Source organism: Salvelinus fontinalis, chromosome 6, assembly GCF_029448725.1.
Source record: "Salvelinus fontinalis isolate EN_2023a chromosome 6, ASM2944872v1, whole genome shotgun sequence".
In the NCBI taxonomy this organism is placed as follows: domain Eukaryota; kingdom Metazoa; phylum Chordata; class Actinopteri; order Salmoniformes; family Salmonidae; genus Salvelinus; species Salvelinus fontinalis.
In genome coordinates this window covers 68,753,653-68,768,543 of record NC_074670.1, presented here as the reverse complement: position 1 = coordinate 68,768,543, position 14,891 = coordinate 68,753,653, and the positions used below count along the sequence as shown (strand labels likewise).

General features: G+C 43.3%; 1 protein-coding gene across 7 annotated transcripts in view; it reads right to left on the bottom strand.

The window, feature by feature from the left end:
• The window catches only part of LOC129858337 (pro-neuregulin-2, membrane-bound isoform-like), a 47,232-nt gene that overhangs the window by 11,889 nt on the left and 20,452 nt on the right, over positions 1 to 14,891 (bottom strand). For 2 of the 7 annotated variants that reach the window (XM_055927491.1, XM_055927494.1), the window contains exons 2-6: positions 9,259 to 9,421; positions 8,909 to 9,060; positions 8,470 to 8,590; positions 6,176 to 6,234; positions 1,119 to 1,142 (exon numbers count right to left, since the gene is read on the bottom strand). In XM_055927491.1, the coding sequence (XP_055783466.1) occupies positions 1,119 to 1,142; positions 6,176 to 6,234; positions 8,470 to 8,590; positions 8,909 to 9,060; positions 9,259 to 9,421 (519 nt within the window). Of the gene's footprint in view, positions 1 to 1,118; positions 1,143 to 1,458; positions 1,483 to 6,175; positions 6,235 to 8,469; positions 8,591 to 8,908; positions 9,061 to 9,258; positions 9,422 to 14,891 lie in introns of all 7 variants that reach the window. The other 5 variants (XM_055927495.1, XM_055927497.1, XM_055927492.1 and 2 more) reach the window with 4 other exon arrangements.

Sequence of the window (14,891 nt, the reverse complement as noted above, 5' to 3'; positions counted from 1 at the left end):
TATCATTATTTTGCAAGGTTAAATGTGGTTTTCTGATCTTTTTTTGTCAGTTAAAAAGTGTAGCTAGTGTGAATCTCTGTTGTCATGGTGAAGCTTTATGAATACCTCCCTGTCAGGTGTTCTGATGGCATTTAAATGACCAATGAGCAGAAGGCTCGTTGTGGTGGAACATTGTCAGCAGATAAGTCACAATGACAGAGGAAAACAAACAGAACATGGGGAGAGGGGGAACGAAAGAAAGAAAGAGTGGACAAAGGAAGATGAAAGGTGGCGACAGCCAGATAGTGGAGGAAGAGGGTCTGGGAAGGTGTGTGTGTGTGTGTGTGTGTGTGTGTGTGTGTGTGTGTGTGTGTGTGTGTGTGTGTGTGTGTGTGTGTGTGTGTGTGTGTGTGTGTGTGTGTGTGTGTGTGTGTGGGCAAGGGGGGGGGGGGTGTCTAAAATGGGGTGATGATGGGGGTTTTAGTGCTAAAGGTCGGGGAAGGGGTGCTGTATAGAGAGCCTTAGCCTGGCATTGTATGTGTGTCACAGAAGAGGGGACTAATAGGGGAAGGGATTGGTGGTTGGCTGCTACTGAAGGAGCTAGGTCACTATCACTTACAGGAGCCTCTGATTCAATGCCAATCAACTGGGTCATGGTAGACCTACCACAGCTGGCTGTCTTATGAGCCACTGGCTATTTTCTCAGGTGTGGTGTTACTGATAACCATCAGCGAATTTCTGTCAAGTTTGTCTCTCTGACTCAAAAGTACACATTTTAAAATTAATTTAGCCTCACTTAGGTAAATATATTGTGCCTGCATTGTAATATCTTCTACTTATATGTTCCTCTCGATCATCAACATGTCTGTGGCTTTGCTGTCTCCCTCTCTACAGTAATATATTGGAGTGTACTACAAAGCATAGTTTCTAGGTTTTCTATAACTGAGAGAGAGGGCTAGCATGCATGCAGAGGGACAAGTGTCTTTGGGCCAGGTAGGTTAGCGGGCGAGTGACAGATCGACAGATCAGAGAAGAGCTATTGGTTCTAGAGAGATGGTAGTAGTAATGTGTGAGTGTGAGAGGATCTTGGCAACTCTTAAAATTAATAATATACATTCAAATGAATAATTGTTCCATACCCATAAATTCAATTCCAAGATGCTCTGCCAACGCAGAAAGTTGGACACAATGAAAAGGAAAGAGAAAAAGTTTCAGATAGTGATCGTCTACATTGGAACATAGATATGTAGATAGTAGATACTAAACCATGAGGTTAGTATGGAATCTTTCGGTGACATAATAATCGCGATTAGCAGGTGCCACGTCCAGTAACAGACAGACAACGCGGACAGCCGCGGCTCTGTGACCCCAGAAACGAAAGAAAAGGAAAGAAAGAAGCATAACTAATAAAAGAGAAAGGGAAGCAGGCAGGAGACATGCAGAGACAGAGACAGAGACAGAGACAGCCACTTCACTTACTGCCATATTTACTAGACCTCATTTCTGGGGTATAAACATATTTTTTTTTGTGTTGATAAAATCAAAGAAAAAATAAAGAGAAAAAGCAGTGTGTTACTTTCCAACGTAAAAACACAGTATTGTAGATGTTGGTTGGCACAGAAATGGGAACAGCTTTGTAGGTCGACAGATTAAGGACAAGTTGTAATTGTGTCCTATTGTTTCTTGTGATATATCACTTTATCGCTCTGACACCTTTCATCTGAAATGATTATGATCAAATATGACAAAGGTGTTTTCTATCTCAGCACAGCGTGAGCAATAGCACTAGAGAAATATGTGTGTTTCTTAACTTGGTATGATGTGAATCATGCCATCAATGATAGCTTAAAGACGTTTTTTTAACCATATTTATACATGCATATATAGATATATACAATACTGTATGTACAGGTAACTGCCAAAATAATGGAAACAGTTGAGTAAATGAGGGATACAAAGTATATTGAAAGCAGGTGCTCACAGCTGTGGTTCCTGAGTTAATAAAGCAATTAACATCCCATCATGCTTAGGGTCATGTATAAAAAAATATTTTTGGCTACCATGGCTATGCCCCCATAGGATTACTATCCCCCATCCACAGGGCACGAGTGGTCACTGAATGGTTTGATGAGCATGAAAATGATGTAAACCATATGCCATGTCCGTCTCAGTCACCAGATCTCAACCCAATTGAACACTTTTGGGAGATTCTGGAGCGGCACCTGAGACAGCATTTTTCACCACCATTAACAAAAGACACTTGTAGAATATATGCCAAGGTGCATTGAAACTATTCTGGCTTGTGGTGCCCAACTCCCTATTAAGACACTTTATGTTGGTGTTTCCTTTATTTTGGCAGTTACCTGTATATTCATATTGTGCTCCAAGTCCCCATTAGCTGTTCTCTAGGCTTAAACCAACAATGACAAACCTGTTCAAAGTGCTCTACTCATCTATGTGGCCTACTAGTGGCAAAGAAACACTCACATACAGTACCAGTCAAACGTTTGCTACTCATTCAAGGGTTTTTCTTTATTTTTACTATTTTCTACATTGTAGAATAATAGTGAAGACATCAAAACTATGAAATAACACATATGGAATCATGTAGTAACCAAAAAAGGGTTAAACAAATCCAAATATATTTTAGATTTTAGATTCTTCAAAGTAGCCACCCTTTGCCTTGATGGCAGCTTTGTACACTCTTGGGATTCTCTCAACCAGCTTCACCTGGAATGCTTTTCCAACAGTCTGAAGCAGTTCCCACATATGCTGAGCACTTTTTGGCTGCTTTTCCTTCCCTCTGCGGTCCAACTCATCCCAAACCATCTCAATTGGGTTGAGGTTGGGTGATTGTGGAGGCCAAGTCATCTGATGCAGCACTTTCCTTCTTGGTAAAATAGCCCTTACACAGCCTGATGGTGTGTTGAGTCATTATCCTGTTGAAAAACAAATGATAGTCAAACTAAGCGCAAACTAAATGGGATGGCGTATCGCTGCAGAATGCTGTGGTAGCCATGCTGGTTAAGTGTGCCTTGAATTCAAAATAAATCACAGACAGTGTCACCAGCAAAGCACCCCCACACCATCACACCTCCTCCTCCATGCTTCACGGTGGGAACCACACACGCGGAGATCATCCGTTCACCTACTCTGCGTCTCACAAAGACATGGCAGTTGGAACCAAAAATCTCAAATTTGGACTCATCAGACCAAAGGACAGATTTCCACCGGTCTAATGTCCATTGCTCATGTTTCTTGGCCCAAGCAAGTCTTTTCTTCTTAATGGTGTCCTTTAGTAGTGGTTTCTTGGCAGCAATTCAACCATGGAGGCCTGATTCACACAGTCTCCTTTGAACAGTTGATGTTGAAATATGTCTGTTACTTGAACTCCGTGAAGCATTTATTTGGCCTGCAGTTTTTGAGTCTGCTAACTCTAATGAACTTATCCTCTGCAGCAGAGGTAACTCTGGGTCTTCCTTTCCTGTGACAGTCCTCATGAGAGACAGTTTCATCATAGCGCTTGATCTTTTTTGCGACTGAAATTTTACGGATTGACTGACCTTCATGTCTTAAAGTAATGATGGACTGTCGTTTCTCTTTGATTATTTGAGCTGTTGCCATAATATGGACTTGGTCTTTTACCAAATAGGGCTATCTTCTGTACCACCCCTACCTTGTCACAACACAACTGATTGGCTAAAACGCATCAAGAAGGAAAGAAATTCCACAAATTAATTTTTAACAAGGCACACCTGTTAATGGAAATTCATTCCAGGTGACTAACTCATGAAGTTGGTTGAGAGAATGCCAAGAGTGTGCAATCTGTCATCATGGCAAAGGGTGGCAACTTTGAAGAACCTGAAATATTAAAATATATTTTGATTTGTTTAACACTTTTTTGGTTACTGCATGATTCCATGTGTGTTATTTAATAGTTTCATGTCTTCACTACTTTTCTACAATGTAGAAAATAGTAAAAACAAATAAAAACCCTTGAATGAGTATGTGTCCAAACTTTTGACCAGTACTGTAGTTACCTGAACATGGTAAACAGGACATTGATGGGGCAAACAAACCAAGCATTTTAATGATTTGAATATAAGAACTGGCTTAGGATGAGCTCTCTGGATGAAACATTATGACAATGGGTTATCAGTTGCCCATTTGCAGCAAAACTACTGGCTACTTCACTAACATCTAGTCAGAACATCACAGATAACTACCGGTCTTCGTATCAAGAATTGCATCAAGCCATCCAAGCTGCATATCAGGTGAACCCTGTATATTACATTCACAGGAGGCCATGCATAGAAACTTATATGTTAACTCTGCTGTCTGTTTCTCTGCATGTACCTCTGTCCATTAATGAGGGGTCTACTGGTTAAGTCCCTCTGTGTAAAGGACCAGCACGATGGACAACAGAGGAAGGTGAGAGGAATGACAACAGGAAAGGGATAGACACAAAGGCATGCACATACAGTGCCTTGCAAAAGTATTCATCCCCTTGGCATTTTTACTATTTTGTTGCATTTCAACCTGTAATTGAAATGGATTTTTATTTGGATTTCATGTAATGGACATACACACAATAGTCCAAATTGGTGAAGTGAAATTAAAAAAATTGCTTGTTTCATAAAATGTAAAAATATTAAACCCCTAAATAAGATCTGGTGCAACCAATTACCTTCAGAAGTCACATAATTAGTTAAATAAAGTCCACCTGTGTGCAATCTAAGTGTCACATGATCTGTCACATGATCTCAGTATATATACACCTGTTCTGAAAGGCCCCAGAGTCTGCAACACCACTAAGCAAGGGGCACCACCAAGCAAGTGGTACCATGAAGACCAAGGAGCACTCCAAACAGGTCAGGGCCAAAGTTGTGGAGAAGTACAGATTGGGTTGGATTGGGGTTGGGTTATAAAAAAAATATCTGAAACTTTGAACATCCCACGGAGCACCATTAACTCCATTATTATTATTTTTTTTAACGAATATGGCACCAGAACAAACCTGCCAAAAGAGGGACCAGGCAAGGAGGGCATTAATCAGAGGCAACAAAGAGACCAAAGATAACCCTGAAGGAGCTGCAAAGCTCCACAGCGGAGATTGGAGTATCTGTCCATAGGACCACTTTAAGCCGTATACTCCACAGAGCTGGGCTTTATGGAAGAGTGGCCAGAAAAAAAGCCAATGCTTAAAGAAAAAAACAAGCAAACACGTTTGGTGTTCGCCAAAAGGCATGTGGGAGACTCCCCAAACATATGGAAGAAGGTAATCTGGTCAGATGAGACTAAAATGTACCTCTTATCACCCCAAGGACACCATACCCACAGTGAAGCATGGTGGTGGCAGCATCATCTTTTGTTTTTCATCGGCAGGGACTAGGAAACCGGTCAGAACTGAAGGAATGATGGACGGCACTAAATACAGGGAAATTCTTGAGGGAAACCTGTTTCAGTGTTCCGGAGATTTTAGACTGGGACGGAGGTTCCCCTTCCAGCAGGACAATGACCCTAAGCATACTGCTAAAGCAGCACTTGAGTGGTTTAAGGGGAACATTAAAATGTCTTGGAATGGCCTAGTCAAAGCCCAGACCTCAATCCAATTAAGAATCTGTGGTATGACTTAAAGATTGCTGTACACCAGCGGAAGCCATCCAACTTGAAGGAGACGGAGCAGTTTTGCCTTGAAGAATGGACAAAAATCCCAGTGGCTAGATGTGACAACCTTACAGACACATACCCCAAGAGACTTGCAGCTGTAATTGCTGCAAAATGTGTCTCTACAAACTATTGACTTTGGGGGGGAATAGTTATGCATGTTCAAGTTTTGTTTGTTTCACAATAAAAAATATTTTGCATCTTCAAAGTGGTAGGCATGTTGTGTAAATCAAATGATACAAACCCCCCAAAAAGCCATTTTAATTCCGGGTTGTAAGGCAACAAAATAGGAAAATTGGCAAGGGGGTTGAATACTTCCGCAAGCCACTGTACACACACACACACACACACACACACACACACACACACACACACACACACACACACACACACACACACACACACACACACACACACACACACGTAGGTATCGCCCTCCAGAGCATGCAGCAGCGTCCCAATGAGGAAGACAGACAGACAGACAGACAGACAGACAGACAGACAGACAGACAGGAGGAAATGAACATACTGTAGAAACCTGCCATGATGGATTTTTGACAGCGATCACCTGTATAGTCATTTGGACACCTGATGGGGGAAACAAGCCACAGAAGGAGAAGAGGGAGGGAGGGAAAAGAGGAAGAGGGGGAGGGAGAGGAAGCGAAGGAGGGGAAGCGAAGGATGAAGTACATATAAAGGAAAGGAGGGAGGGAGAGAGAGAGTAAGGGAGGTAGAGAGAAATGGAGGGAGGGAGGGAGGGAAGGATGGTGGGAGGGAGGGAGGGAGGGAAGGAGAGAGCAAGAGAGGGAGGGAGGGAGGGACACAAGAGAGCAGAGAACATGGAGTTAGAAACAGATCACAGCCTAATAGTATATGTCAGAGGTAGAGGGTAGAGCGTTATGCCATTGCTATGACATCATTACTATGCCGTCATCGCTATGACATGATTGCTGCTATGACATCATTGCACGTTATGACATCATCACATGTGAAAGGCTGGAAGATGTGGACCTGCGGGAAGAGGAACAGGAGGAGTAGGAGCTAAAAGCATATCAGCAGAAACACCCACTACACATTACTGATTGACAGGGTTTGTTTCCCAAGATGCACTTTCAAAGAGTTTGGGCTTAAAAAACTGCAAAGGCAAAGTCTGCAAGGAAGCACCCCTTTGCTGAAGGACTTATAGACATCTAGGAGCGAAAGGTGGGGGATTGGAGTACACATGGGATGTCCAAGTTTTTACACTTACCGTACTGTAACTATAATGTAACTACACTGTAACTACACTGTAACTACAGCGTGTGAGTCCAGGCAGCATAATACTCCCTAACACATACATATGCTGATCCCTGATGCTCTAAAACAGCATTCAGTTGAACTAGTCTCACAGGGTCTTAATATTCATAACATGCATAAAACTGTACAGGATATATTTTTTCCCTCATATAGTACCAAAGAGAAAACTTCACTGTGCATTTTGGATCAATTAAAGCAAGAACCTCTTCCTTGGAAGAGAAGAGCCCACTCAGCAATTTCCCATGCAGTTATAAATAGAGACACTGAGGCAGCATGCAAGCCCATGCTAGGAGATCGCCTCTCTCTCTCTCTCTCTCTCTCTCCCTCTCCCTCTCCCTCTCCCTCTCCCTCTCCCTCTCCCTCTCCCTCTCTCTCTCTCTCTCTCTCTCTCTCTCTCTCTCTCTCTTCCTCTCTTCCTCTCACTATCTCACCCCCCCCTCCCTCTTCCCCACTTTTTGTCAGCCCCGAGAACAAGACAAATAAAAAGGGAAACAGTCTCCACAGAGAGATAAACATCTCTCTTTTTAAACCAGCATTCATCTGAATGAAATAAAATGGCATTTATTAATTTCTCTCTGATGCTAAAGAGGGAATGGGATTTGTCTGAGGGCTGCTAACCTCTAGCATACAATGCCAGTGCCACACCATAGCCTGCGCTAGTCTGCTTGGTTCATTCAGAACAGAGCTGATCCGTCTAAACAGACTGACATCTAGGCTAAGAGAGAACACAACATAACTCTAACTCTGTCTTTGTTTCTCTACTCTGTCACAACATAACTCTAACTCTGTCCCTCTCCACACAACTCAGACACACAACTTAGGATCAGGAAGCACTATTTACAACCCCTAATTCACCGGCGACATGACTGGATACACGTCTACCTCCTACGGCGTGACAGAGTACAGTGTTCTGTGTAGGTTAGGGTATCAGCCAGCTAGCCAGCCAGCCAGCCAAGCGACCAAACACCTCAAGAGGTTTTCCTGCAGATATTTTGTTAGGCTGTCTGTCACAGTATGAAACGGAACAATTTTAGGCTGTCTGTCTGTGGGGCCTAGTTCACCTGGGAAAAGTACATGTCTTTAATCTCTAGTATTGCTTGTTTTCTTGAATGCTTTTGCATTTTGTTTGCTAACACATTGTTAAACAGCATGCAGCCATTCGTGCAACGAGCTGGAGATATATTAGAGGGATAGGGAAAGAGAGGGAGAGAGAGCAAGAGAAAGAAGGAGGGAAAGACACCTAGATGTCGAGAAGCGGACAGATCAGAGATAGAGGAAAGATGAATGTTTGTCGAGAGCAAGAGAAATAGTGGTGAAGGGAGAAGAAGAATGAGTTTACAATCAACAGGGAAGCCATTAATGTTGCACCCAGACTAATCCTTGAGAGGATCATTTACAATGAACGTGATGACACTCGGCATTCCGTGTCTGGAGAAGGAGATTGGCGATTGGGTTAACAGGGTGAACAACACACAGCTGAAGCCACATAGTGACAGACACAGCAGGAGGACAGGACCAGTCACTTACTTGCATGACAGTTGGTTTATACCATGTATGAAATAACAGTCTCCACCGTTCACACAGTACGACTTCTCTGTGTCGTTACAGCGCCGGGCGTGACTCGAGCCTGGAGACAGAGTAGTGGTCACTATGGAGGAGAGAGAGTAAGAGTAGGGGTTAGCAAGGAAGAGGGGGAGTGTGGCGGTAACTAAGAAAGAGAAGGAAAGTGTAGAGGTCACTATGGAAGAAGGGTAATAAATGGTTACTAAGGAAGAAAGGGAAAGAATGTTGTGGTTACTAAGGAAGAGAAAAGAGAATGTCTGGTCTTTACCAAAGAAGAGAGGAAGAGAATGTCTGGTTGTCAAAGAAAACAGAGCATGGTGGTTGTCAAGGAAAAAAAGTATGTGGTAGTTAATGAAGAAGGTGGAAAGATTGTGACCGTTATATAATAGTAAGAACGTCATACTGTAGATAGAGGATGGTGTGTCTGTGGACTCACGGCTCTGCACACTGATGCTGCTCGTAGTGCTCTCCTGGCCCAGCATGTTCTCAACCACACACGTGTAGTTCCCAGAATCCTCCAGCCTCGCTCGGTTGATCTGGACCTTGGAGTTTTTCCTTTAGAGAATGAGAGAGGAAGAGAGAAGGAGAGAGAGAGAAATGGAGAGAGAGATTCATTTGAGTCAATATGAATGCTTGTTCAAAACAGAAACAGCAGTGTCTATAGTGTCTATAGTGTCTATAATGTCTATTTTGGAGTGTCTTTGTTATGTGTTTGAATGTGTGACTGGAGGTTGGCCGGTCTCTGAGACTCACTTATTGGTCTTGATTTTGACATCTTTTCCCCTCTGGAGCTCTCGGCCATCTTTATACCATCGGAAGGAGGGGCTGGGGTTCCCTGACGCCTCACACTTCAGATACAGCCTCTCCCCCTCCATTAGAGACTGGCCCCGCATCGGCCGCAACTTAGGGGCCACAGCTAGAGAGAGAGAGAGAGAGAGACAAAGAGAGAGAGTGAGAGAGACAAAGAGAGAGAGACAATAAGAGAGAGAGAGAGAGAGAATAAGAGAGAGAAAGAGAGAGAGAGAAAAAGAGAGGGGGTGGGGGGGTGGGAGGGGTTACGGAGAGAGTATTTAGTATTTATTAGGATCCCCATAAGCTACTCTTCCTGGGGTCCAAACAAGATTAAAACAATTACTTCACAACAAAACACAAAAACAGCCTACACCATAAATATCACAATACATCATAGAAGACATTATTACATTATTACTCTAATATTACACATCTACAATATAAAGTCCCCAGTACCACAATATCGTAACATTATAGTGTGTGTGTGTGTGTGTGTGTGTGTGTGTGTGTGTGTGTGTGTGTGTGTGTGTGTGTGTGTGTGTGTGTGTGTGTGTGTGTGTAGAGTGCGTGTGTGTGTGTGTGTGCGTATGCATGTGTGTGTTTGTGTGTGTGCCTCTTCACAGTCCGCAATGTGCCGTGAGGTGTTGTTTCATCTGTTTTTTTAAATCTGATTTTACTGCTCGCTTGAGTTACTTGATGTGGAAAAGAGTTCAGTTCTAGCCATAGCACTGTAACATCAACTTTGAAGGTTTTGAATTATATTCACTGTGCCCTGGATAGGAAGCTGCATTGTATGTATCTTTGTTCACAGACTTGTCAAAGGTGTTTGACACCGAGAACCACACCTTCTTGGTGCACAGACTGAATTGTGTTGGCATTACTGGTCATGCTCTGGAGTGGTTTGTGAACTCGCTGTCAGATCAAACCCAGTGTGTTAAGGCAGACGGTTGTAAGTCGTTTGTGCTTGGGTGTGCCTCAAGGATCAATTTTAGGTCCCCTGTAGTTTAAATATTCATGTCAACAACATTGTGAGACATATTCAGACAGCTGATGTAATTTTGTATGCAGATTACATTGTTCTCTAGTCAAGTAGCAGCAGTTTGATACTGTTCTCTAGTCAAGTAGCAGCAGTTTGACACTGTTCTCTAGTCAAGTAGCAGCAGTTTGACACTGTTCTCTAGTCAAGTGGCTACAGTTTGACACTGTTCTCTAGTCAAGTGGCAGCAGTTTGACACTGTTCTCTAGTCAAGTAGCTACAGTTTGACACTGTTCTCTAGTCAAGTAGCTACAGTTTGACACTGTTCTCTAGTCAAGTAGCTACAGTTTGACACTGTTCTCTAGTCAAGTAGTTACAGTTTGACACTGTTCTCTAGTCAAGTAGTTACAGTTTGACACTGTTCTCTAGTCAAGTGGCAGCAGTTTGACACTGTTCTCTAGTCAAGTAGCAGCAGTTTGACAATGTTCTCTAGTCAAGTGGCAGCAGTTGGACTTTTGAAAAAGCTCAAACCGCTTTCAACATCATTCAACAGAATCTGTACAATTTGAAGCTTGTTCTGAATTCCTCTAAAACAAAATGCATGCTATTTTCCAATACTAAACACTCTGAAAACCATGTAATTACTACCTAGGAAGGACATTCTATAGAGCAAGTTTAAACGTACAATCATCTGGGAGTTTGGGTTGATGAGAAGTTGAGCTTCACCCTCCATCTAGAGAAACTTGTCAGGAAAATCAAGCTGCGTATTGTTTTTAATACCGGCACAACGCCTTTGCTACCAGAAAAGAGTTGATTAGTTTTCCTGATTTGTGTTGAACTATGGTGATTCTATTTATGTGCAAGCCTCAAGCTCTACAGTACACTGAAGGCTCTTGACTCTGTGTATTATGCAGCCCTTCATTTTGTCTCCAATCAGAGACGTCTAACTCAACATTGTGATCTCTTACAGTGCTATCAGGTGGACATCACTAGCAACATGCAGGCTCAAACACTGGTATGTTCTTATTTATAAGGCCATTTTAGGAAAAGTGTCATTTTATTTATCCTCTCTGCTAGCTCGAAATTAAAACACATATAAGCTCAGATCTCAATCTTGTTTTATGGTTGAAAATTATATCCAAGCATGGGAAAAGAGAATCTCAGAACTCAGCCCTTAGGTCTTGGAATTCCCTCCAAGCCAACCTAAACCTTGAGGAGTTCAAAGGACAAATAGAGATGTAGTTGTTTCTAGTTGTAACCTGGTGTCACTCATTTGAATTGCCTTATGTAAGGAAGTATGTTGTTTTACTTCATACACAAATAAAATTTTATTTGTCACATACGCCGAATACAACAGGTATAGATCGTACCGTGAAATGCTTACTTACAAGCCCTTAAACAACATTGCAGTTTTAAGAAAAATAAGATTTCAGAAAATATTGACTAAATAAACTAAAGTAAAAAAATAAAACAGTAACAATAACGAGGCTATATCCAGGGGGTACTGGTACCGAGTCAATGTGCAGGGGTACAGGTTAGTCAAGGTAATTTAGGTAATATGTAGATGTAGATAGGGGTAAAGTGACTATGCATAGATAATAAACAGCGAGTAGCACCAGCGTAAAAAGGAGGGGGGTCAATGAAAATAGTTTGGAGGCCGAACAGTTGCCATACCAGGCGGTGATGTAACCAGTCAGGATGCTCTCGATGGTGCAGCTGTAGAATGTTTTGAGAACCTGAGGACCCATGCCAAATCTTTTCAGTCTCCTGAGGAGGAATAGGCATTGTCGTGCCCTCTTCATGACTGTCTTGGTGTGTTTGGAACATGATAGTTTGTTGGTGATGTGGACACCAAGGAACTTGAAGCTCTCAACCTGTCCACTACAGCCCTGCCGATGAGAATGGGGGTGTGCTCGGCCCTCCTTTTCCTGTAGTCCACAATCCTCTCCTTTGTCTTGATTACGTTGAGGGAGAGGCTGTTATCCTGGCACCACACTGCCAGGTCTCTGACCTCCTCCCTATAGGCTGTCTCATCATTGGCGGCGATCAGGCCTACAACTGTTATGTCGTCTGCAAACTTAATGATGGTGTTGGAGTCGTGCTTAGCCATGCAGTCATGGGTGAACAGGGAGTACAGGAGGGGACTAAGCACGCACCCCTGAGGCGCCCCCGTGTTGAGGATCAGTGTGGCAGATGTGATGTTGCCTACCCTAACCACCTGGGTGGCAGCCCATAAGGAAGTCCAGGATCCAGTTGCAGAGGGAGGTGTTTAGTCCCAGGGTCCTTAGCTTAGTGATGAGCTTTGAGGGCACTATGGCGTTCAACGCTGAGCTGTAGTCAATGAATAGCATTCTCACATAGGTGTTCCTTTTGTCCAGGTGGGAAAGGGCAGTTTGGAGTGCAATAGAGATTGCATCATCTGTGGATCTGTTGGGGTGGTATGCAATTTGGAGTGGGTCTAGGGTTTCTGGGATGATGTTGTTGATGTGAGCCATGACCAGCCTTTCACACTTCATGGCTACAGACGTGAGTGCTACGGGGCGGTAGTCATTTAGGCAGGTTACCTTGGTGTTCTTGGGCACAGGGACTATGTTCTTCTTTTGAAACACACCCGGTCAGGGACAGGTTGAAAATGTCAGTGAAGACACTTGCCAGTTGATCAGCGCATGCTCTGAGTACACGTTCTGGTAATCCGTCTGGCCTTGTGGCCTTGTGAATGTTGACCTGTTTAAAGGTCTTACTCACATCAGCTACGGAGAGCGTAGCCCGGAACAGCTACTGCACTCATGCATGCTTCAGTGTTGCTTGCCTCGAAGCGCGCATAGAAATAATTTTGCTCATCTGGTGGGCTCATGTCACTGGGCAGTTTGCAGCTGGGCTTCCCTTTGTAGTCTGATATAGTTCAAGCCCTGCCACATCCGACAAACGTCGGAGCCGGTGTAGAAGGATTAAATCTCAGTCCTGTATTGACCCTTTTTTCGTTTGATGGTTCGTCGGGGGGCATAGCATGATTTCTAAATAGTGTCCGGGTTAGAGTCCCGCTCCTTGAAAGCGGCAGCTCTACCTTTTAGCTCAGTACGGATGTTGCCTGTAATCCATGGCTTCTGGTTGGGGTATGTACGTACGGTCACTGTGGGGATGACGTCATAGATGCACTTATTGATGAAGCTGGTGACTTATGTGGTGTACTCTTCAATGCCATCGGATGAATCCCAGAACATATTCCAGTCTGTACTATCAAAACAGCCCTGTAGCGTAGCATCTGCGTCATCTCACCACTTCCGTATTGAGCGAGTCACTGTTACTTCCTGCTTTAGTTTGTGCTTATAAGCAGGAATCAGGAGGATAGAATTATGGTCAGATTTGTCAAATGGAGGGAGAGGGAGAGCTTTGTATGTGTCTCTGTGTGTGGAGTAAAGGTGGTCTGGTAGAAATGAGGTAAAACAGATTTAAGTTTTCCTGCATTAAAGTCCCCAGCCACTAGGAGCGCTGCCTCTGGATGAGCATTTAGTTGTTTGCTTATGGCCTTATGCAGCTCGTTGAGTGCGGTCTTAGTGCCAGCATCGGTTTGCAGTGGTAAATAGACAGCTATGAAAAATATAGATAAACTCTCTTGGTAAATAGTGTGGTCTACAGCTTATCATGAGATACTCTACCTCAGGCGAGCAAAATCTTGAGACTTGCTTAATGTTAGATTCTGCGCACCAGCTGTTATTGACAAATAGGCACAGACCGCCACTCCTTGTCTTACCGGAGGCAGGTGTTCTGTCTTGCCGATGCCACACACATGCCTGCACACACACACACACATCCACTGTTTGTTTGCTGATGTAATTATGCTGTTGCCAGTGTCTTCTGTCTGTGTTGTCCATTTGGTTTTACAGAGTTTCATTTTTAAAATTTTTAATCCCAGTCCCACAGGAGGTCTTTTGCCTCTTGCAGGCCATCATTGTAAATAAGAATTTGTTCTTAATTGACTTGCCTGGTTAAATTAAGGTACAAAATATGTTTTGGTCATGGCTCTTTGTAGTACTGTGTATTTCCCAGCATCTGTTCTGGACTTGGGGACTGTGAAGAGACCCCTGGTGGCACACACGCACACGCACACACACACGCACACACACACACATGGGGTATGTGAGCTGTGTGTTAGCTGTTTGAACAGACAGTTTGATGCTTTCAACATGTCAATAACTCTCACAAAAACAAGTAGTGATGCAGTCAATCTCTGTTCTGGGCCATTTGCCTATGTACTTCTTTGTGGCACTTGACCATATAACCATATAGCAGTGGTCCAGGTGTGATAAAACTAGGGCCTGTAGGGCTTGTTTTGTTGATTGTGACGTCAAGAATGCAGAGCAGCGCTTCATCACGGAGAAACCTCTGCCCAATCTTAGCTAACGTTGCATCAATATGTTTGTAGCTCTCCAGGAACAGGGTTGGAGAGCCCTGATCTAGAATTACACCATGCAGTTTAGTCACCTGAACTTGCTTAATTTACACATTATTCATTAGGGTTTACCAAATTATTATTCCCAAATACAATGCTTTTAGTTTTTGATATATTGTAGACTTGATTATTACTTGCCACCCATTCTAAAATGGACTGCAGCTCTAT